General features: G+C 37.1%; 2 protein-coding genes across 3 annotated transcripts in view; both read left to right on the top strand.

Moving 5' to 3' along the window:
- Nucleotides 1-24431, top strand: part of LOC144074115 (GDNF family receptor alpha-2-like) — a 79167-nt gene extending 54736 nt beyond the window's left edge. For both annotated transcript variants that reach the window (XM_077600310.1, XM_077600311.1), the window contains exons 5-8: nucleotides 3633-3745; nucleotides 4552-4692; nucleotides 13286-13431; nucleotides 23142-24431. In XM_077600310.1, the coding sequence (XP_077456436.1) occupies nucleotides 3633-3745; nucleotides 4552-4692; nucleotides 13286-13431; nucleotides 23142-23279 (538 nt within the window). In that variant the 3' untranslated portion in view covers nucleotides 23280-24431. The remainder of the gene's footprint in view (nucleotides 1-3632; nucleotides 3746-4551; nucleotides 4693-13285; nucleotides 13432-23141) is intronic.
- Nucleotides 1-24684, top strand: part of lzts1 (leucine zipper, putative tumor suppressor 1) — a 195198-nt gene that overhangs the window by 103235 nt on the left and 67279 nt on the right. The gene's annotated exons all lie outside the window — the stretch shown is intronic.

Genomic DNA, 24684 nt, shown 5'->3' with positions numbered 1-24684 from the left:
TGAATAATAAAAATCATGAAAATAGATTAGGATTTTTTTAAGGGATAAAAAGCAGCAAAATTATTGAGATTTACAAATATATTACTATAAGCAAGAAAAATATCCATGTTTTATTCTGTGTTACAGTGGAAGTAAACACCACTGGGGGAACATTCCCGTAGGATGCTAATGTTAAGATAGCATCGTACTAGGCTTCTAATGTCTGCACTATGGGGTTATTTAACTTTTAAATTAGCTTTTTTTCCCAAAATAAATTGCTCAGGTATTGGAAAGGGACTCGATATCTACAAATCCTGAAAAAATCAAGTGATTTGGATGCAAAAATATGCAACTGAGAATTAGCAATTAAGAACAAAACAACCATTCTTGTATGTTTTTTTAATTTACCGCCAACAAAAGTCTTACACTACACTCAGGAAGTCATAATTTTCCCGACTCCCTATGAACATTTTCGGGGTTTTGAACATTTTTATGAGGCCTTGTACTATCGCGTTACGCCGTAAAAAAAAACAAAAAAACGGTATGTTGTATGATCCCACAAATAGATCACACAGTGTAGTCAGGATGTTGAAACACATCATTTAGTTTGTTCATCTCCTTTATTCGCTTTGCTAATGAACTCATCACATTTGTTAAAAGGCAGCATATCTGCAGGGGGTACACACAGTATCTGTGCACGAGGTGATTATTTTCCCATCCGTTTTGAGGCATTAAGATGATTAAGCGCCCCAAAGAAGACCATCATCATGATAAGATTTCCCTTTTGTGAGGTGGGCTCATTGAAGGCTTTGTAAAAGACATCAACAAAGAAAATATTGTCCCCTCAACACGCATGAGGCTCAATTTGCATACCCTTGGTGCACAGCAAAACGAACGAGCCCACAAAAAAATGTAAAAAAAACATTCATAAGTGAAGCATAAAACGTTCAGCTCGGATGGCCGTGCTAGTTAGAAAGTTCAGTAAAGACAGCAGTGTTTTGTAACAAAAAAAGCCATTTGTTTTTTTGGTAATCGAAGCGAACAGCAGGATCTCATGATAATTTAGCCGAAAATACACGTCAAACACAATCAGCATGTTGGTTTTCTTCAAATTGGTCATATTTCAGGAACAATAAGATTTTGGAAATAGCGCATCCATCAATTTTCGCGAGCGCTTGTCCTTATTAGGGTTGGGTGTCAGCTGGAGCCTGTCCTCGCTGACTTGAATTACAGTTTTTACTCGGCAACAGAAGTGCACATATGACAAAAAAAAACTCACACTAACATTTTTAGAAACCTTGTCCACTCTTGACTATTTAAATGAGTGTTTTTTTTCATCCAAAATGCTGCTGCATGGAAGCCAGTCAGTACATGTTGGCCTTGATGGTGTTTCTTGGCAAGCCATTAATTTTTTGAGTTGATACTTGTTTAAGAACCACTGTTTTAATCTAAGTTCATCATTATTCTTTGTCAACGTTGCCACGCTTTTTTCAAAGTCAATGAAAAAAAATCACTTGCAATTCATCTATTTTAGACACAGTCTGAGTCTCATGACATTTAAAAAAAATCTCTAAAGATTAGCTAATGTCATGCTCACATTCCATTCCAAGTTTTGACCCAAATGAATCAATTTTTGAGTGCTGAATAAAATTCAAACTGGACTCCTCCCCACAGCTACGTTTAGCTTACCTGAACTTCTTTTACATACAAAAACAGGTGGCAATGCATATCCAAAATTGTCTCATGAAACACTGATTCTTTCATTAGCCTTGCAAAATTTGGCTACACTACATTAATCAGACATTTTTGTCAGGGTTAAACCATTCAAAATTCTACTAAACCACCTGTGATTTTTACAGCAACTTTAACTCTGTTGCAATACCCCGACAAAGTGGTCAGAAGAAGTGTGGATGAGGAGAGTTAAGTGTGATTCACATAGTGGGCACCAATGACGTGAACAGAACAGACAGAGTAACTTTCCTCAAGCTCCTCCCAATAAACCTACTTAAGTGGATTAGCAATGCCACCCTGGGGGCCTCGGCAGACTTAAAGCTCTTATCGCAAACACAGTGAAGAACAACAACATCAAAAACACACGCACACACTGACACACCACTTTTATCGGCACCCAAGGTTGACGCCTAAAGTGAATTTTGGGAAACGGCTGAGATTTGAAGGATAATCGTGGAAGAATTGGTCTAAAGAAGCATAACGCTCTCATCATACATTAATTAATTACTGCCAGGTTGGTTGTGCATGTTGTCAAGATAGGGAAAACAAAAAAAAACTAAAATCAACGCTGGTTCCGAGTCCTGGTTGGTATTTAGTCCACCTGTTTGACTGCCACAAAATACATCCACATTTTGTGAATGTATGCTTTTGATCCTGGAAAAATTGTGACATATATGAACAAAGTTTTAATAGGACATCGTATTTTCATGTTAATTTCATGAAATCGTGTTTCAGCACCATGGACAGTGATAGGCATCCAATGCAATTTAACTGGGAGATGAAATGATCACTGCCAGCTACTCCCAGTTCAAATGCATTGTATATCACTTTCAATGGTATGCCAATTAGTTGATGACCTTCTTATGTATTATATGAACATTTTAACATGCAAGCATAATTATACATGCATACACATAGTTCAGTTAAAACTCATGTTACTGCATTTCAAATGTGACAATTATGAAAGCTGGTTATATTTGGAAGAAGAATAAAAACGTAATTGTGAACATTTTTAGATCAATCTCGAGACTTGAGTGCCAATTCTGGCTTGCTTTGTGGCCAGTAAAATCAAAAGAGATGAATCGATTTAATGCTTCTCGCTAAAATACTGAATTGTAGTGTCCTTTTTTCAAATGTTGAGACGCTGAAAATATTATTTATTACTGTTAGGGTGCGACTCATTGCTTATTATTATGATTTGGATCATAGAGATTTTCGTTTTCACGGAGTTCTATTCTTTGTGTCTCTCCATAGGAAATATTTATTTTCTTAAACTATTTTGTAAATATATTTCTTAAATAAAAAAATATATTAATTTGTTTATTTTAAAAAACTTTAAATAGTATTTCGTCATCAGAATACCTTAAGCCTAAAAAATATTACAGTAATTTTGTTTGGTTTTAATATTAAATAATTTCCCATGTTTTTGTCTACATTAAGGGAGTCACAAAAGCAAAAAAAAAATTGGAATTGTCTTTAAAATGTGTCTTGTGTTTTTGGCCAAATTTTGGGATTATTCTATCCTAAAAAGGGAACAAACTTTTTTTTAAATAAAAAATGGGAGTCTAATTTTCATTTTGGTAGATTGTGTTAATATAGCCATAGAAAACAATATTCTGTGGGTCATGAAAGATCCGACAAAATTGTAAAAAATGACTGGTACGAAGGGTGTTGCCTTGTCAAATATGAAAAATAAAAGAACAGAAGAAAAAGATTGCATCATTTCGTATCATTTTCTAAATACAGAACAAATGGGTGAAATGTCACTAGATGAAAGACCAGGATGAACTGTCTTTTCTTTTCAGCATCTATATGACATTTTTGGCTTCTATGTGCGATTCAAGATGTGCTTATGCTCCATTTGTTTTCATGCCCTCGCTGTCTTTCTTACTGCTTGTCCTCTTGATACGCTTGTTGCACAGGTCCAGGTTGGCTGATTTCATGGCAAATTGCCGCAGCATGCCACCCACCGTGAGCACTTGCCCCAACCAAGACAATCACCAAGCCTGCCTGGCCTCCTACACCAGGCTCATCGGTCAGTATCACCGCTGTGACGCTAGTTTGTTTGGGAAGGCGCAGCGGCTTCTGGGAGATCTCACCGTACTTTTCACAAATGTCAGCAGCACTATGAGATTACAGACAATAGTTGGGGGTCAGGAGAGGAAGGAGCAGTGCTGCAGTCTCCTAGCCTTGGCTTTATTTTATTTATTTTTTATCTGGTAGAGTGAGGCTGTCAGCTTTTCCCAGGCGGCTAAGTTATCTCCCCCAGCGACGTGGACACCGGTTTACTACTAGAAGTAATTAGCGAGGCATAGAGAGCGTGTTTACTTAATTAAAAGACTTGATGACCATCTGTTTGCTCATATTTAATGTTGCTCCAACAATGTGCACTGGCTAATGCGGCCATATTTTGATAACGGCACCTCGGTGTCGACATCCGGGCTCCTCGGAGATTATACTCGGTACGGAATTGGAATTCATTTTTCGCACGCAGTTGCATAGATTGCACCCAGCGACGAGATAAGTCACGCTGCTCACACAAAGTGGATGACATGGCTGACTCCAGCTGACAGACCTTTCAAAAAAGTGAAGTGTTTTGCCGCGCCGCTGTCCTCGGCCGACATCCTAAAGCGAAAATATTCATAAGCATAATGGCCTCTTTACATGAAGTATTATGACGAGCACTCGCTTCCGATAAAAACTACAACAGTGCAATGTCATTCCCGCGTCGTTGTTTTCTAGAAACTATTTGCAATAAATGCTATCCATTAGTGACCCATAGATGGTCTACACTCTACATAAAATGCGGTGGTGTCTAAATGTGCGTGGATGCCTTCGCAGGGACCGACATGACGCCCAACTATGTGGACAGTAGCTTCACCCATTGGACCGTCTCGCCATGGTGCACCTGTAAGGGCAGTGGAAACCAGGAAGAGGAGTGTGCCAACTTCCTACGGAGCTTCACCGACAACACTTGCTTGAGTAAGTCAAGTTTAATGGGTTTTATTATTACTGTTATAATATGGAAAACTGGGATTTTAACTATTTCATGCACGGATTATGACATTTTTTTTCTAATTTAACAAAGCACTCATTTAACTAGACCTGTGAACTAGATGTACGAGTTGACCTTCCCAGTCAAAATGGATTGGACATTTTAGCGCCATCAATGGCATGTAAAGACGAGCATTCGTGGCCAGAACTTTGTACATTTAAATGAATTTGGCATTTAGCTCTGTCAATGCCATATTACTATGAAAAAAAATCCACTAAATCTACTTGTTACTTGGGGCTATAAGAAAGTGTATTTGAGTTTCTATTCAATTAATATATATTTTATCAATATTATAGTAACATGTATACTCATTTAGGATTAAATAAAAATAAAATACTAAATTGAATACAGTGGTACCTCCATTTACGAAATTAATTGGCTCCAGAACTTGTTTTGTACCTTGGATTTTTCATAAGCATAGCAGCATTTTACATTAAATTAGCATAATTTGTTCCACAATAATTAATAGTAGCCACTATATCCCCTTTTAAAATGCTAAAAGTATACCACTTTTATATGAAATATGTTTGCAAATGTGTGTACATGCAAAAACAGTAAAAATATGTCATTAAATGATATCACAACACCGAACTAACTAAAACGAACTAACTAAAATAAAAAAGACCAGTCTTCCCCACCTCAGTTCAAACATGTCATGGCTCAAGGGGTTGATCTAGCTCAAATCTCTCTCTCTTGCTAGCTCACTCCCCCGTCACTCACGTTGATACTATGTGGCCACGTGGCGCTCCTCGTGGTGCATTCGCCACGCGCAAGGTCTGATGCGTTCCTCAGCTAGGCTTTTATGAATTTGGCTTGTCCGCAGTAAGCTTTAGCATGAATGGATTTTCACGCCCATTCCCTACTGCTCCCATACATGTTAATAGACTCTAATAGACTCATGCAACACGCTTATTTTATTTACTTATTTCGTACCTATTTATCTATGTCTAAAATGTCTTTTCCTGTGTCTGTATTCTCACCCTCTTGCTACTGTGACAGTAAAATTTCCGGGAATACGGGATGAATAAAGTTATCTAATCTAATCTTTTATTATATATGCAATAGCTCTTCATGTTGTACCTTGGAAAAATTATCGGACATTGGAAAAACAATTTTGATATCAAAGTGTTTCGTAAGTAGAGGTACCACTGTATTAATTGTTAATCATTCTGGGGTCCTGGGTTCAAATCCAGGTCGGTCCTCCTGTGTGGAGTTTGCATTTTTTCGCCGGGCCTGTGTGGGTTTTTTCCAGGTCCTCCGGTTTCCTCCCACATTGACTTTTTTGTTTTCCAACACTCAGACTGTTGTTGTTGTTGTCCTTGTGGACACAAACTTTGCGGTCATGCTCCTCCGACATCCACAAAGCAAGCGACTTGAAACCTGATAGCTAAGATGCATTGTCCAGCATCTCTTTATCCTCAAAGCAAGAGGCTTTTTATTTTTGTATCGAGCCTGATAATTTCCTTGCGGAATCATCGGCCAGTTGAGGGCAATACGGACTTATTGTTCATGACTCAGGCTTGCTTTATTTATCGGCAGGACAGTCACACTTATTTTTCGTGACTCATGTTCGTTTAACTTGAGGACAGATGAAGACACATAACTAAAAATTTAAACAGTTGACCCAGAATATTCTGCTATGGTCACAATTTTGGACTGTAGTTATGTGTTCGAGCACAGCTTCAGGCTTCTCAGCCCCTGGAATTAACTTGAATTGTGGCAAACTTTAGCTTTTAATAATGTTAAGGAATTATTAAAATATGTATAAAATTACGGCCGCTTGATGGTGTAGTGGTGCACTTGCCTAACTTCGGTGCAGGCAGGTGGGGGCTTGATTCCTGCTGGTGGCGGTATGGTTGTGAGTGCTAATCGTGACCGGACATTTCGTCGAAAAACGTTTGGTTCCCGGACATTTGGTCCCCGGACGTTTGGTCCCCGGACATTTGGTCCCCGGACGTTTGGTCGACCGGACGTTTGGTAGAACGGACGTTTGGTCGCTGGGTTTTTGTCAAATTATGACAGAGTTTACTGTTGATATTTTAATATTAGATATTTAGATATTAAACTCACTCTCTCTCTCATGATTATAATTTTGAGAGCTGGTTTCAACAGTAACAACCCGGCGACCAAACGTCCGTTCTACCAGACGTCCGTTCTACCGCACGTCCGTTCTACCAAACGTCGGGTCGACCAAACGTCCGGTCGACCAAACGTCCGGGGACCAAACGTCCGGGGACCAAACGTCCGAGTACCGTGCGAATGGTCGTTTGACTCTCTGTTTGCCCTATGGCTCACTGGTGACCAGTCTAGGGTGTAGACTGCCTTTCTCCCGATCTCAGCTGGAATAGGCTACAGCTACCCCCGCAACCCTTATGATTATGTGCGGTACGGAAGATGAATGAATGTATAAAAATTTCAACACTTCACACACGAAAGGTATTTGTATAAATACTGATTTCAAATACGCTCACCAAATAAACCATTTCGTCTTATATCTGTTTGCTATGCCAGCTCACATAGAGCATAGACAAATAATCATTCCAATAGTGGAAGTGAAAAGTGAAAATAAAGTCTAAGAAAGGATTAATGTAACATCAAACTTGTCAGCTCTACACTTTCATTCAACTTCAGTAGACGTCTCCTTTCCATCTAATAAAGTCGGAATTACAATGAATTAATTTAGTCCGAAATAAGACATTTCTTTTCTGTTCATTCTTCCTTGCAGCCACATTTGCTCAGACCTCAACACAAAAGAAACCATTTACAAGTCATTTTCACAAGCAATCTCAGGCTTATCGAGTGTCGTAAAAATCTGCTTCAAAATTAAATATTACATATCTCCTGTACATCTCTTGTTCATGTAGACAGCAGCTGCGGTTAAAACATTTTGGCTCTTCCTCAAGTCGCAAGCGGAAAATCCTTTCTTGGTGCTAGGCGGCACCTTTAACATGTTCCACTGTGTGGATAAATGCTTTCAGACCATTTCAATAGATTGCAGGGGTTCTGTTTTAGCTGAATGTGCAGGATGAAGGATGAGGCTCGCAGCTGAAGAGGCGTCTTGAAAAATAACGAAAATGCAGCATCTCCCTCCTCTGCAGCCGAGGGTGATAAACTTCCACACACCGGGGAAAAGAGGGTGAATTTTAAAGAAGGTTGTAATGTAGAAGGCTAAATCTTTGACTCATTGGCTCCCATGACAACGGTAGACGTCCAATTCATTTGGACAGCGAGGAGTTATCAGTGATCAAATTATCCCTGGGCTTGCGTGGGTTTTCTCTGGGTACTCCGTTTCCTCCCACATTCCCAAAAAACATGCACGGTAGGCTGATTGAACATTCTAAATTGCCCCTAGATTGGATTGGATAACTTTATTCATCCCGTATTCAGGAAATTTCATTGTGACAGTAGCAAGAAAAGGCATAGTTAGTTATAAGTTAGACAGTACAGTCGCAAAGGCCACAGAACAACAAAGCAAAAGCAAAAAGTACAAAGCTAATCAAAGTAAATGGAAACTGGAAAATGGAAACAAAAACTGGAACCACACACAGGAAGTCTTCCACAAGATGGGGAACTTCTGCAGACTGGGACCGAGGTAGAGAATATGCAGAGTCACTCTTCCAAGCTTATCCGCACAGTTCCTCAGTAGTCTGGAGCTGAAGACAACAGTAGCAGAGTAGGGCACCTCGACTCCGTTGCTGGTAAGCGCCGACAGCTCTTCCATCTGCATGATTGGTCAGAAGCGTTGCCTCTTTTCCCGGCACTTTTGTCCAGCTCCGAAACCCCGGCGGCACCGAGGTGTTGCTCCTTCTGCTGCGTATTGTAACAGCTAGTCCCATGTGTTTGACAGCGTAGGCATGGCTGAATGGTTCCAAAAAAGAAGTAGCCGAAAGAAGCCAGGCTAACTGAACAAGGAAAGTTGTAAAAACATTAAAGTAAAAAGTATAAAGTACAAAGTAAAGTAAAAAGGAATGTGTTAAGAAATATTAAAATGTAATTTAAAAAAAGATAGAAGGGCTGTAAAACACGAAAAACATAAGAGTGTACAGAGCTACTGCCACTGGCTCCCGCGTGAACGGCGCCATCTTGGTGCTCAATTATGCGATATGAGCGTGAATGGTTGTCCGCCTCCTCGTGCCCGGCGAATGGCTGGCCACCATTTCAGGGTGTCCCCCACCTGGTGCCCCAAGTCAGCTGAGATAGGATCCAGCACCCCCCGCGACCCTTGTGAGAATAAGCAGTTCAGAAAATTAATGCATGAATATGGCTAAAAAAAATTAACACACGATTCAATGTGGCATGTTTATTTACATACTCCAAGGATAAACATATTGGATAATTCATTAGGTATGTCACTATCTATCAGAAAAAAAATCTGCCTTTACCGTGATAATAATGTTCGTGTTTATTCACCTGTCAAGGAGGTTATAATTTAAAATTATTGGATTTGCATACACGTCCAATAAAACACAGTTACTGTGAAGTGGTATTAATTATAAATGAGTATTTATGTGATGGTCGGGAATGATGGAGAATAGATTACCAGTGCAGCATAAGGGGATCTCATTCCTTTATAAGGCACCCACTCATTGACTGCCATTGACAGCATTAGACATGGAGAGATGGCAGCGAATGATCAAAATAGATCTAGCTAGCGCTCTGAATGGCACTGTCAGATAAGCATTCACAGCCACTCAGTTTAAATAAATTGGTCGCCGTTCCCTATTCGCAATGAGTTGATAAGTATGAAATTTAAAAAATTGCAAACATTGTGACTTCTATGACCCAAAATGTCATGTCCACGTATGTGGACTTGAGTTTATTTTTTTTTGTTTTGTTTTTTAATCATAAAACAATTTTTACTAATTTTTGGTGACTCTTTGACTAACTGAGGATAGAGCATTACACGTATCTCTTGATAGTGCTTGGTGATATTGGAAAAATATATCACAATTCGCCATAAAAAATGTTATTATTTCATGATAATTGAGAGATGTATCCTTCTCAATATACTTTGACAAGAGAAATAAACCTGTGATGAATGTGAAATTTTTCAATTAATGCTGAATCAATAATCCAGTATGTAGTGTGAACAGGATTGGCACAGTAAGATACATATCTTTGCACAAATCGATCAGGCCTCAAAATCAAATCTCTGATTTTCTCGCGAAAAAAACATATTTCTTATTTTTTCTCCCCCCTACTTTTAAGGTGACAATAAGAATATAAGACAAAATAAGGTTAAGAAAAATGTAATATATTTTGTCTGTTCACTCAAAATTATTTTTCACGAACCTTTTGTTTTATTTATTCACCAACTTTAGGAGGTTCTCATTCCAGCTATAGTAATGAACATCTTTTAATTTGAACTCTTTCACATCCATTTACCACATATTGTTTCTTTTCATCCTTCTGCTCTGAATTAAAACGCATTCATCAGAAGTCTATCGCCAGCAATGGCAGCCAATGAGTTAACATTAAAATTGTTTTGCGTCCTAATCTTTATAAAAGGCACATTTCGTTTACGCAGCTTTTGCACTGGCTTTCATTGCTCATGTTTGCATGGAAAAACGTAAAGTGTGCAGCTATAAGGTATTGCGTAGGTGTAAACTGAATGTGACCAGTGGTATAAAATCTATTCAATCATCTCTATATGCTGATTTTATAATGGTGATGGTTGCTAAGCAATTATCAGGCTTCCCCCCCTTCCGAGCAATGAGACACAAGGCTTGTGCTTTACAGAAGCAAAAAGGTACACCGCCACCATTTTGCCACGTGTCTGAAAAGCCGACTGAACGGGGGTTTATCACATTTCTGCAGAGGCTCGCACATGTGCTTAGACACAACAAATGCACCCAAGGCGAAGTGAAGCGGCTCATATGTATTCACGCACTAACACTGCCCCGTTAGAGACGAACGACGGGCTAGTTTTAAAAGGATTCATTCCTCAGTCTGCGCATGGATCGCAAAAACAAATTGGGGTTCATCATCTCAAAGTGTGGGTGTGTCATTTGCAGGCGAACCAGCCATATGAATGCGCCTTTATTGAACGGAGGACGGAGGACACGAAGCAAAGATTTTATGAGTACATCTATTGAATCCCTGAGGATTTTCTTGCAGAAAGTTAAATTGACTACACGATCAAGCGGCATTTCCGTAAGGAGCCCATCTTTGATTATTGAAGACAGGCCAATGTTACTAAAAAATCCTGAGCGGCCTCCCTGTTGACAGATTTGAAAACACAAATCTCAGTTTGTTTTCGATTAGTTTGGCATACAATTCTAAATCCCACTTATGAATCAAAACGTTTTGGCTCATGGCTACCTCTTCAAACATCTCCCCCATAGCTTCGCTTGCCAAAGATTGGGCGGGCGACCAAGCAGTTGGCTCGCATGTTAACACTGATACGGTTGTGGGCGGAGGGCCCCAAAGCAAGCGACGGAGAAGGCAGGGTGTAACGGACGATAGTTTAATTTTAACGTCACGCCTGAGTAGTGTGGACATCGGTGAGAACAGGCGTGGCGGTAGAGAACTGTAGAGTCCATAAAAAGAGTCCGAGGCCAAAGTATCAGGTAGGCTGGGCGAAGTCGAGGACGACAGCGGTTCTACAGGTTGGGCCACAGGGGTGCTGGCCCCACCTCTACTTTTTGTGGCTCCTGAAGTGCCCTTGTTTCGTCGATCAATTGGCGAGGGAAACAATGAACACTACAATTCCCCCACTGAACTGTTGATAGCAGTGTGGTCCTATTGTGTCAATACAACTGAAAGGGAGAAGAACAGACCTGCAGATAACTTGATTTTCTCAAAGGACAAGCCGAAAGAATTAGTACTAATTCTCGCATTTTCTGAATCGCTTTATCCTCACCAGGGTCGCAGGGGGTGCTGCTTTTTTTTTTACCTAGGTATACAATGTGTGTCTTGTTTCTCTTGCTACTGCAACCAAGAAATTTCCCGAATACGGGATGAAATAAAGTTCTAATCTAATCTATCCCAGGTGACTACGGGCAAATACATACGTCTCCATTCCGATCCACTCACCCGCGGACTGTAGACGCGGAAAACGTAGATCACGAGAAAATATAATCTCGGAAAAACTCATAAGACAATTATTAATAATTGTGATTGTTTTTTCATGAAAATATTACATAAAAAATGAAAAGTAAAAAAAATCTTAACATTTAATTAAGCACTGGTGCCCACTTACCACTAAATATGATAATAATATTACATTTAATTTTGTGGACTAGACGACGCAAAGGTTGATGCATATATGCACTCCAGGTCTTTGTGGGGTTAATTTTATTCTTCCCTATAAAGCAGGGGTGTCAAACTCATTTTTTGTCGAGGGCCATGTGGTAGTTTCAATTACATCTGGAGGGCCGTTATGTCTTCCAACTAGGCTGCCAAAATTAATCCATTAATAAATTGACAGCTTTCTCGATCGTGCTAATCGATAGATCATTTTTGTAAATTCAAATTAGCAATTATTGATTTAAAATGAGGAAACACAAGAAATAATCTACAATCTTCATTTGAATTTCATCATAAAACAGAAAGTTGGCACTCATCATTTACTTTCTTGGGCCACACAAAATGATGCAGCAGGCCAAATTTGGCCCGTGGGCCGCCACTTTGACACCTGTGCTATAAAAGATAGACAAACAAGGGAATAGCAGGCATAAGGAGACAAAAAAACAGTCACTCGCACAGTCATTTTTAGGGTATTTCAACTAATTTCAAACTGTTATTACCTTGGTGAATTAGCTCCACAACTCAATACCTAGCCGCCTTATGGTGTAGTGCAGTGGTCTCCAAACTATTCCACAAAGGGCCGCAATGGGTGCAGGTTTTCATTCCAACCCAGAAAGAGGACACCTTTTTTCACCAATCTGCAGAAATCTCATTGGTCAAAATTCCTGTGCTGGATCGGTTGGAACAAAAACCTGCACCCACAGCGGCCCTCGAGGACCGGTGTGGGGACCCCTGGTGTAGTGCTTCACTCACCTGACTTCGGTGCCGCCTGCCGCAGGCTCGATTCCCGCTGGTTTCTATGTGCCCTACAGCTGACTGGCGACCAGTCTAGGGTGTAGTCTGCTTTTCGCCCGAAGTCAGTTGGGATAAGCTCCAGCAACTCCCACAAGCCTGACGAGCATGTGGGGTACGGAATATGATTGAATGAATGAAGTTAATATCTTAACTCACTCAGTCGTACTTCATGTAGTTCATTTAATAATATGAAATAGTTGTGTTAATTTTTATTAAAACGGTATTCACAGACAGTCCAATTAAAACACAGATCTGGTTCCTCACCATCAATGCCAATCAAGGAGCTCATTAACTTATTGACTTGACGGTGCTAGATGTCCAATCCAATTGGGAGGATTCCCAGTTCAAACAGGTTGGACGTTTACTAGTGACAAACTAATTGAAAATAAGTGGCAGAAGAATGAAAACAGCTACATTGGTTGACTAATGTGGTCTTTTTGGCTAATACACCACTTGCAAACTATTTTTTTCTTGCAGGAAATGCTATTCAAGCCTTCGGATACGGACTGGATTACATGGTCGGCAAGAATGGGTCTCTCGGCGACCCGGCCGCCACGCTGAAGGCGGGGTTGGATCAGTTGGCAGAATCAACAACCGAGCCTCCCTTTGTGACCATTGTGAAGGTAAAAAAAAACTTCTTTCTAAAGTATTCCATTCATATGCAAGATGTATCGTGTAGAATTTTCTTATCTTGTCACATATGGGTAAAATAAAGGTTAGTCTGTATGCGTATCAGTGGGTACATCGCTGCAGTCTTTGCATACATTTGTTGAAATAGGCCTATTACTTGAAGAACCACAAAAATCACCTCTCAACTCAGCAAGCATGAAAGGAGGATTTTCAGCCATCCAAATTTACATCAAATTCAATCTCTACGCCTTTTGAAGCAATTGGCACATCAGATTCGACGCTTCGTGATAAGACCGTTTGGGCAACACCCAAGATGATGACATTTGTTGAAATCATTTATTACTCTGGCACAGAATGGAACGGTGAAAGAAAATTGAAGGTGGGGGATTTAATCTGGATTAAAGCTTCTAAAATACTGGCCCAGGGCCTTTTCCACTGAATACTGTCTCATCGGAACGGCGTAGTCAAATCGACTGGAACTGGGTTCAATGTCTGGTGCGGAAAAAATGCACAAATGTTTGTCTTTTAATAGAACGATGCATCAGTTTCCATTCAAATAAAATTTGACAGAAATGACAGGAGCCCACTGCCAAAAACTCCGCCTCCATCATCTGGTAGAAATATTTCACGCTGTGGTTTTGGCTGGGCCACATTTTCCTCCCCCCAGTGCAGCCTTCTATGAAAAGACTAATGATGTCTACTCACCTTTGCAGGAGATATGCTTCCAAATCTGGGCTAAATTAGACTTCAATAATTCTACTGCTGATTGTGATGTTAATTCTTTTTTATGTATGCAATGTTTCGGAATGCAATTTTGCAAGCGGAACGAACAACGTCCATTAATATTATCTATTTTGAGACATTACAACCGAGGACTATTGTGTTTGGCTGCCCCTCGGAGAAGGCATTTTAACCTGAACTATGGTTGTAATGAGGAATTAATAAAAAATAATGAGCTCCATCGGTAAAAAAAATTATGTTACGGACACGTGGGGGTCGGCATTGGTTTCTCTTTTACGTTTGTGTGTACATGACGGTATAGATGCATCGATCCGTGTCTGTTTAACAGCAGGGCGGCCTTTAATTTATTGTAAAAATGGTAATTAGGAAACAATAAGACATGTGATTACTCAAGCACGAAGTCAATAATTAGTAAGCGAGCTGCAGGGACATTTTGGGCAGCCCCGTGTTCCACACCCGGCAATTAAAACTTGTCAAACTCTGATAACAGATAAATTGGGAGAAGGTTGTTAGACTACCGTTGGCAGAGCTTGGTAATAGACGTCTTAGCCTACATGTAACCTGGAGGGCATCCTAGGAGACGGACGCAAGCATGCTTGAATGGCTATTAATACCGCACGCATGAATACCTGGTCCATTATAGAGCAAAAGTCCTAGATTTGTTGTTTTCGGAATGCTAATGAACCAATATGGTACAACTAGATGGAAATCAGTCATTGTGAAACCAGTTCTAAGACTTTGGTGACACACATATAACTACCACAGTACTAAAGTAATAATATATAATAAAATGATGAAAAAATAATCTTGTTATACTTGTATAATGACAATAAAAGCATTCAATTCAATGCAATTCAACTAAAATATAATTGGTATGAAAACTATGTCTTGCTATTGTTAGGGCTGGGAAATTTTATTTTTTTTTGTTTTGTTTTTATTTTTATTTTTTTTATCTCAAACTTTGTCAGCCATGTCTTACTTCATTGAATGCATGTATATGCAGATGCAATCTGACTAATTTGACAAATATTCAAACAGCCCAGTCTAATAAGTATTAATCATTTTCAAGGATTTTATTTCACTCCAGATGAGATAATGGTAAAACTAAAAATTCATTCATTCATTTTTCATTCCACTTATCCTGAAAATACTAAACACAAAGAAATGTGGACTAAAATACAAAATGCATTTTATTTTGTGCATGTACCTTAATGCTGTTATGCAAACAACATCCTACATATAATAATAGTAAAAATAATAATGATAAAAATAATGATCACCGCAACCCTAATGAGGATAAAGCGGTTCAGAACATGAGATGAGATAATAATAATAATAATAATAATAATAATAATAATAATAATAATAATAATAATAATAATAATAAATAATATTAATAAACAGAAAAACTTTTTTTCAAAAATCAAGGTCAGACAATGTGAAAAAAAAATGGTGATGCTTTTTTTAGGCCAGTTTATCCATTCCAAAACTAAACACACAACGCAAATTACCCACATTCTGCACTAAAATATATGTCATTCTTTGTGTATACGCTAACCTAAAGCTAATACACAGTACTACATCTATTGTATAAAAACAACCAGATTAAAAAACAACAACAATATGAAAACCACAAAAAACAAGATTATTAATATATATATATATATATATATATATATATATATATATATATATATATATATATATATATATATATATATATATATAATATTTAGATATATTTTTTTATAAATGGATTAAAAGAACTGGATTAAAAGCCCTTAGTTTTTTAATATATTTTTAGATTTTACAAAATGATTTTTGAACTAAAAACACAGAAAAAATGATTAAAAAATTAAAATTATTGATTTAAAAGGGGGGAAATCAGGAAATTTAATATACATCTATACTCTTCATTTTAATTAGATCCTAAAACAGAAAGTCGGCACTCATGATTTACTTTCCCGGGCCACACAAAATGATGCGGCGGGCCAGATTTGGCCCCTGGGCCGCCACTTTGACACATGTGCACTAGATTAATTAATCCAGGACCTCCCAGGACTTTATTGCTGTCAATGGTACCAATGAGTAAAAGATTTAACGCTTCAAAACTTCATAATGCCTTGTTATTGCCAGATACTATTTAACATGTTTTAAAAGACAAAACTCTGACAGTAGCTTAATATTTGCACAGCACTGGATGGGCTGCGGTAATAAATCAACTTGTAAATGGTTTGTGCACTTGCAAAATATATTGATGTATGGATTGATGCCCAGTTGAAACTTTTGTGTGTCCCTATGGAGAGAATTGATAACTGATTATGTGAGGTGAAGTCAGCTAAATAAAGCGTGTGTGACTAAGCCCACTCAGGTCACTCATGCTGAGTCTTTACAGCTCATTTAGATGCATAATTATTCAACACGTCACTTCCACTTCTGACTGTGGGCTTTATCCCGTACTGAGTGCGTAAACGTGTGGGTGGAAAACTCCGTCTTGTGAGCTTTGCAAGTCTCAGGAGTAGACGTTACCAGCACTCATATGTTTTATGACCTCATATTGCGTGTTTTAATGAGAAAGAAAATCATAAACCACCAGCAAAATTATAGTTTTAATTTTTTCTTTGAAAAAAAGGAAAAGGAATGACTCCAGCTCAGTCGTGACTGAAAAGAGTAAAAAGCTTCGAATGAATGGATGGCTAAAAGTCTGCTTTTGACTTTGCAGGAGTGTCAAACACATTTTTGTTGTGAGTCACGTCGTAGTTACAGTTTCATTTGAAGGGCCGTTATGTCTGCCAACTAGGCTGCCAGGATTAATCAACTAATAAAGTGACACCTTTTTTGATAGCCGACAAATCGTTTATAAACATAAAAAAATCCAAATTTTTTTAGCCTCTTAACTTAATTTACAATTTAGAGAGAAAAAATGTAAGATATATATTCTTAAAAACATATTTTAGATAGGAAGAAAACATTAAACATATTTTTTCTCTTTTTAATTAACAAGAAAAACTGTAAATATTCATTTTTTATTTATTTACAATGAAAAATTAAATGGAAAAGGATCATATTTTCAGTTTAATTCATGTATTTTTAGATTTTTGAAATTCCTTCTTTTTGATTAAAAAAATGCTTACTGAAAAAAATTGTAATAAAAAAGATTTAATTAAAAATGTAATTTGTAAATGTAAATTTTAAAAAATCCTTTATAACAGGGGTGGCCAAGTCCGGTCCTCGATCCGTTCCCGATCCAGTTTGTTTTCCATATCTCCCTCCTTTACCAAACCTGAAGCAAATGATCAACTCAACAGCAAATTGTCAAGAAGCTTGATACCAATCCAGATTATTTGATTCAGGTGTGTTGGTGGAGGGAGATATGGAAAACAGACCGAATAGGGGCTCTTGAGGACCGGACTTGGCCACCCCTGCTTTATGACAAGTATAAAATAAAATACAGGGATACTTCTACTTACTTTCCTAATTACCAAATGTAAGGTTTTCCATTTAAAAAAGGGATACAGGATAATTATATTGAAACATTTTCATCTGTAATGTGATATCATCAAATTGTGTTTGACACACACACGCACGCACACACAAACACACACAAAAGTAAAAAAAAATAACTAGATCATTTTCTCTAGTTGGTGGCTTGCTTTGAAAAAGTGTCTCTTCATCATTTATCTGGGTCTTTATTTTTTTATATCGCAAAACCCTTTTTCTTGAACAAGGGTATGTAGACTTTGTTTGTTATTTTAAACCACAGAGATTAATTAAATGTAGTCAACAACGGACAGACACTATGCAAGTTTAAGTTGCTAAATCACAGGTTTAAAACTCAAGGTTGAGGGGCTAGATCATGTGTGGACTATGTTTTCTTCATGTTTCCTGCTAAAATAACATTTAAACATCATTCATGCACTCCTTAATTTAAGACTGAGCAAAAAAAAAAAGATCCTCACATGGGTTGTGCTGGAGTCTATCCTAGCTAAGGATAGGCACTCAGAGAAAACCCACACAAACCCATGCACATGCAATCTCCTCAAAGTAAGATCCAGACCTGGGATCGTACCTTTGATCCCAGAACTGTGAGGCCATCGCACTAACCACTCATCTACTGGGCCACCCAAATATACTTTAGTATTACGTATATTGATTTATTGATTCATTCCTGTTCTGCTCACCCTCACAAGGGTTAATTTATTAATATTATCTACTCTATGAATACAATACAATTTATAACATACAAATGAGACATGAATACAAATACAAATACAAAACTGAACATTTACAGATTCAAAATTTTAAATATTTTAAAACGTTTTTTTAATTCTAAAATTTAAAATTAATATTTTAAAACGTTTTATTTTATTTTAAAATTTAAAATTAATATTTCAATACTTTTTTTTTATTTTAAAATTTAAAATAAATGTTTTAAAACGTTTTCTAATTTAAAATTTCAAAACATTTTTAAAGAAAAAAAGGATTATATCTATGAAGACACTCAAAAAGGATTTGTACTAATTTTCAGTCAACAATGTCTAAATATTTTTAAACGTTTTATTCATTTTAAAATTTAAAATAAATATTTTAAAACGTTTTTTTTTATTTTAAAATTTAAAATAAATATTTTAAAACGTTTTTTTTATTTTAAGACATTTTTTAAAGAAAAGAAAGATTATATTTATAAAGACAGTCAAAAAAGATTTGTACAATTTTTCAGTTGACAATGTCTAAATATTTTAAAACGTTTTTTATTTAAACATTTAAAATAAATATTTTAAAACGTTTTTATTTTAAAATTTAAAGACATGTTTTAAAGAAAAAAAGGATTATAACTATGAAGACACTCAAAAAGTATTTGCACAATTTTTCAGTTGACAATGTCTAAATATTTTAAAACTTTTTTTACTTTAAAAATTTAAAATAAATATTTTTAAACATTTTTTCTTTTAAAATTTAAAGACATGTTTTAAAGAAAAAAAGGATTATATCTATGAAGACACTCAAAAAGGATTTATACAATTTTTCAGTTGACAATGTCTAAGTATTTTAAAACATTTTTAATAAAAAAAAACAAAAAAAATATTTTAAAACTTTTTTGATTTTTTAATTTAAAAACATTGTTAACGAAAAAAAGGATTTTATCTATGAAGACACTCAAAAAGGAGTTGTACATTTTTTCAGTTGACAATGTCTAAATATTTTAAAACGTTTTTACTTTAGAAAAAGTATTATATCATGAAGACACTCAAAAAGGATTTGTACAATTTTTCAGTTAAGACGTTTTTTTATTTTAAAAAAAGTATTATATCTATGAAGACACTCAAAAAGGATTTGTACCATTTTTCAGTCAACAATGTTTCTAAACAATTCATTGACTCCCAAAGATGTTGTCGATGCATCACAGTAAAGGCAGTTAGCCAACTTAATGGCCCTTGAACGAAACACAACTATGATGTGACCGACTTGCTCTTAATAAATTGTATCGCAGTGCCAACCTCGTAATCAATTTGAAAAAAGAGCCATCATCTATATTATGTGTAGTGACCTTCTGATAAACAAGGTGGACTTTCCTTTGTCAACAATTTATCTTCTGGCCAAAGTTGGCGAATTTGGTCTGTGTGCATTTTGCTGCAGGAGCTTGAGTAAACTAGTGCACGTTTAGACATTGTCGGCTCCGTCACGGTGTCCAAATGCGTGGGTGTGTTTGTGCCTACTCAAAGGCCTCGGTGTATGTGTGGCTTTTGGCTGCCGCCACAGATCTGGACCCATGTCAACAGGCTACTGCCACACATCGCTGCCCCTGCTAATTAATTGGCTTTTAGTTGCAGATGTGTCTGGTGCATTGTCAAAGCAACCCATGTTGTTTTTCCCCCATACTCTTCAATTTGAGGTCTTTAATATACCATTTATTTTTTACTGTCCTTCCTCAAATAAATGTAAACTTTCCATTTCCTGCAATGATAATTCAGTCCAATGTTTCCATTCTGGATATTTTTCCTCATACTTCTTTTAATGCAGTGCTTCACAATTATTTTATGTTATGCATGAAGAGAAGAATTCTACGTTTCAAAGATAAGCCCATCCACCCACTTCCCCAACTCTCTTGTAAATAGTATCATTTTTTTCTTTAAAATTCCTACTACACCTCAGCACAAGATTGTATTAAAAAATAAAGCAAATGGGAAAGAGTATTAAACAATTAAGAATAACTTTAACATTTCTGTCTGTAACAAAAGAGACTTAATGTGTATCCATTTATTTTGTTGCTTATGTTTTTTGTTTGAAATTTTGCAAATATTCAGCATGTTCTCGCTGAAAAATAACTCAAGCGGATTATACACCTGATTGGGGTGTAACGTCTTTAAATGACATCCTAAATTATTTGATTTCATACTGTCCTCTGCCAGCCTTTTTTGGCAAAGCAAACATATCATATTTCCTCCTCTTGGCTTACAGGTGACTTATGTTTGAATCACTATCTTTGATGCTCTCTGCCTATCTTTCCATCGCTGTCAAATGCTTTTCCACGGTGTTTTGCTGTAGCAAACTCTTAAGGGAAAAGCCAGAAGTCAGTCAGTCGGTGTTGCTGACTTCTAGTAGGGCAAAAGTCAGATGCTCCCGGGTATTGCCCCACTATTTGAGAAGATTTAATGAGAGATGAACTTCTGAGAGATGACCTTTTTTCCACTCTACATTTGGGAAAATGGTATGAAGTGCAATTTCTGCAAAGGTTACATTGAAGGAGATGAGTTGAGAGGACGGTGGAATAGAAAATGTTTCTGTACGGCAGCCCGACAATAAAAATGATGCCTCCCGCAAATTGAGTGCGACTGTTTTAACTTTGAGGCAAATTGTTATTCTTTTGTGTTAAGAGGAGGTAGACAAAAAAAAGTTCTCCAAATGCCAACAGATGCGAAGGATTCAAAAAGAAAAAAAAACACATTAGACTATTGTGATGTGTAGCAATAACTGCAATTCCAGAGACCACACATTTGAGCTGCCAAATGTGGCTGCCATCAACGCTGATAGAGCAACCAAAGTTGCTTTAAAAACCAACTGTTTTTGCACTGACCACTCAGAACCACTTACAAATCTTAAACAAGGGAAACAGATCAAAAACCTTTCTACTGGTCTAACAGCTTAACAGCTATTCCTAAAAGTGTGATTTTAGAAAAATATAATTGCAGATTTTGTAATGAATTTTTATGTATTGCGTCTTCATTGCACTGTAGTATTTGTCCCCTGAAATATTGTTTTATTTGAATACATTTTGTGAACAACTGGATAAAATACACACAGGCATGCGAACATTACTATTATATACTACATTTAAACAGATTTACATACAAAATCGTATAAAATAAACAGAAAATATCCCTGGCCAAATTTTTTTAAAAAAAACATGCTCCCGCAGAGGGACAGGAACAGGCTGAATAAGCTGGTCAGGAGGGCCAGCTCTGTTCTGGGCTGTCCTTTGGACTCTGTGGAGGAAGTGGGAGAGCGGAGGATGCTGACCAGGATGATGTCCATCATGGACAGCACCTCCCACCCCCTGCATGAGTCTGTGGAGTCCCTCCGAAGCTCTTTTAGCAATAGACTGCGGCACCCTCATTGCAGGAAGGAGCGCTTCCGCAGATCCTTCCTCCCATCAGCTGTCAGGCTCTTTAACAAGACCTACCGTATGCATGCATGTACATCTATGTGTATGTATGTATATATGTGCTTATATATATATATATGTGTGTATGTATGTATGTGTATATATGTGTATATATATATATATATATATATATATATATATATATATATATATAGCAGAATTTTTAAGTAACACCACAACATTTCAGTTAGATTTAAATTCAGAGTTTCAATTTTCAAGCGTAGTATTTTTCAGATATTTTTATATATTTCAGGAACACGCTTATTTGTTTATATATTTATTCATGTATTTATTTATTAACTTACTTATTACCTATCTATTTATGTCTAAAATGCCTTTCCTATTTCTGCATCCTCACTCTCTTGCTACTGTGACAACAAAATTTCCCGAATACAGGATGAATAAAGTTATCCAATCCAATAAAGTTATCCAATCCAAAAAAGAAAACTGGCAAAAATCAGACCAAAAGAGTTTCTGCCCATAAATCTGACTTCAGCACTTATCTTCAAACATATTTCATAAGAAAATCATGAAAATGTCTTTACGGCACCTATAATAAGTGTTCAAATCCTGCTCTGTGTTAGCTCACAAAATGATTGATTAGCTGCCAATAACGGTGCGAGACGTCCAATCTGTTTGGAGTGGGAGAGGCTAGCACCAATCATTTGCCTCCAGTCAGAATGGATTGAACGTCTATCAACGTCAATGGCGCTGAAATAAGATCAATCAATGTTGGCCTATTGCTGTCGGTGGCAAGGAAATGGTAAAAATCTGGAGTGATAATGCAATCAATGTGCTACATTTTTCAAATTTAGCACACTATGAAAAAGTATCATTTTGTTTTTCTGTTTTCAAAACCACATATGACAATTGATCTTACAAGTGTGTTGTTCTGTTTTCCTCCCATTGTAATTTATTCCAAATTGAATATTGAAGCCAATTCCCGGTCGCCAAAAATTTCACTAGATTGGCTCGCTAGCATGTTTTTCTTATTAATAAACTCTGTAATGATAGATTTAAAAATGGGTTGGCTCAAACAGAAAGAGACAACTCACAAAGCAGCACGATCTACGAATATCCACGCATAAACACATTTGCTACAGCAAAGATTTCAAGTTTGTGCAAAAGTGGACATTTTGACTGTTTGACTAATCATTTTTTTCTTCTTTCTCTGCTCGCGCTCCAACGATGTCACCTCCTGCCCGGATCAAATGCCACTAGATGAGACAGAGAGTGAGTCACGTCTAACCTTTTACGCGTCTAACTCTCTCCCTCTTTGTGTGTGTGTGTGTGTGTCAGTATCCCGAACCGCGAGATGGCGGATCCGGCAAACCCGAGGGCCTGCCAGAGGATCACTGCGCCTGTGTGCGTGCCAACGTCTGGGCTCTGCTTCCCGGCCTGGCTTTGGCTCTGCTCCGGGCTCAACATGCCTTATAGAAGTGCCAAGAGGGGGAAAAGAGGTCACCCTCCCATGAGCTGAACCCAAAAGCAGAAGGTGTTATTTCTCTGACTGATATTAAGAAGGCAGAATGCTGGACATCTGACATGAACTAAACTAAACATCCAAGAGGAGAACGGAAAAAAAAAGAAAAAAAATACATAAATAAAAGGATGGAAGTTGAAGTGCTTGACCACACGGATGGACCATATGGCTTTACAAAAGGACCTTCCCGAAGATGAGGGCCATGATTCTACAAAGATGGTCAAAGACCGACAAAGGTTTAGAAACAAACACATTTGTGCTATTGGTCTGCTTTTTGTCGTGTTCTTGACTCAAGGGGATCACAAACATGATGATTACAACGTGTAATCTCTCATCTTTAAAGTGTATTCAGTGTTCTATGTGTTGGTATAGTATCTGTGACCATAAAAAATGAAGAAAAAAATGAAGAACAAAAAAAAAAGGCTCATTCATTTTGGGTGCCCCAGTGAAATTTGATGAAAGTCAGTCAAACTTGTATGTGGTTCTTTACTCATTTGAGATGTAGCTGTTGACATCCACTTGCACATATGAATATCTGTCTCTATGTATTATATGGAAAAAAATGGAGAACAAACACATTGCTTTCCTTATTTCAGCCAAAATGATATCTGCAGTACAGTCAACTTCTGATGACCGTCTGTTAACTTTGGATTTGCTACTTATGGAAGGCCTTTATCAGTGTTTGTGTCTGTATAAGGAATGATGACAAAGAATGTATCCAGGAATGAGATTAAATGAACTGTCTGCTTTGAAAGCTACAAAACGTTTGCGTGACTTCTTGAGTTTATCAAGACAATCATTGCCATGTGTTTAAAGTGAATAAAAATGTCTACAAAGCAAGTCAATGGCTGCCATTGACGATTAAAGATAGAAAATGGATTGGACGTCTATCTTCGTCAATGGTACTGAAATGTGATCAGTCGCTGGGTTGTGTAGACTTTTCATCTCCAAATCGGCATCAGATCTATTTTTCTGTCCACTTCAATCTGTTAGTGCAAAATTTATTTGACAAATGCAAAATGTATTTTTATTTGCTAAAAGTTAGATGGACTGTTTTTCCTGTATGCAAAATTGCCAAGTGTAGTTGCCACTTATTTTAGCTCCGTATAAAGATTGGAAATGAGAAAATGGCTTGTCTGTTTTGTCACGTTATCTCTAAAGTGTTCACCTTACTTTTTGGGGGGGTAGAAAAGACATTTTAGACATAGATAAATAGGTAATAAATAAGTAAATAAATAAATAATTAAGCATATGTGTGTGTATATATATATATATATATATATACATGCTTAATTATTTATTGATTTACTTATTTATTATACATATGCATATACACATATACATATATATAAATATGTA

Source organism: Stigmatopora argus, chromosome 5, assembly GCF_051989625.1.
Source record: "Stigmatopora argus isolate UIUO_Sarg chromosome 5, RoL_Sarg_1.0, whole genome shotgun sequence".
NCBI lineage: Eukaryota > Metazoa > Chordata > Actinopteri > Syngnathiformes > Syngnathidae > Stigmatopora > Stigmatopora argus.
The sequence above is the reverse complement of the archived record's forward strand: the minus strand, read 5'-3'. Positions and strand labels throughout refer to the sequence as shown.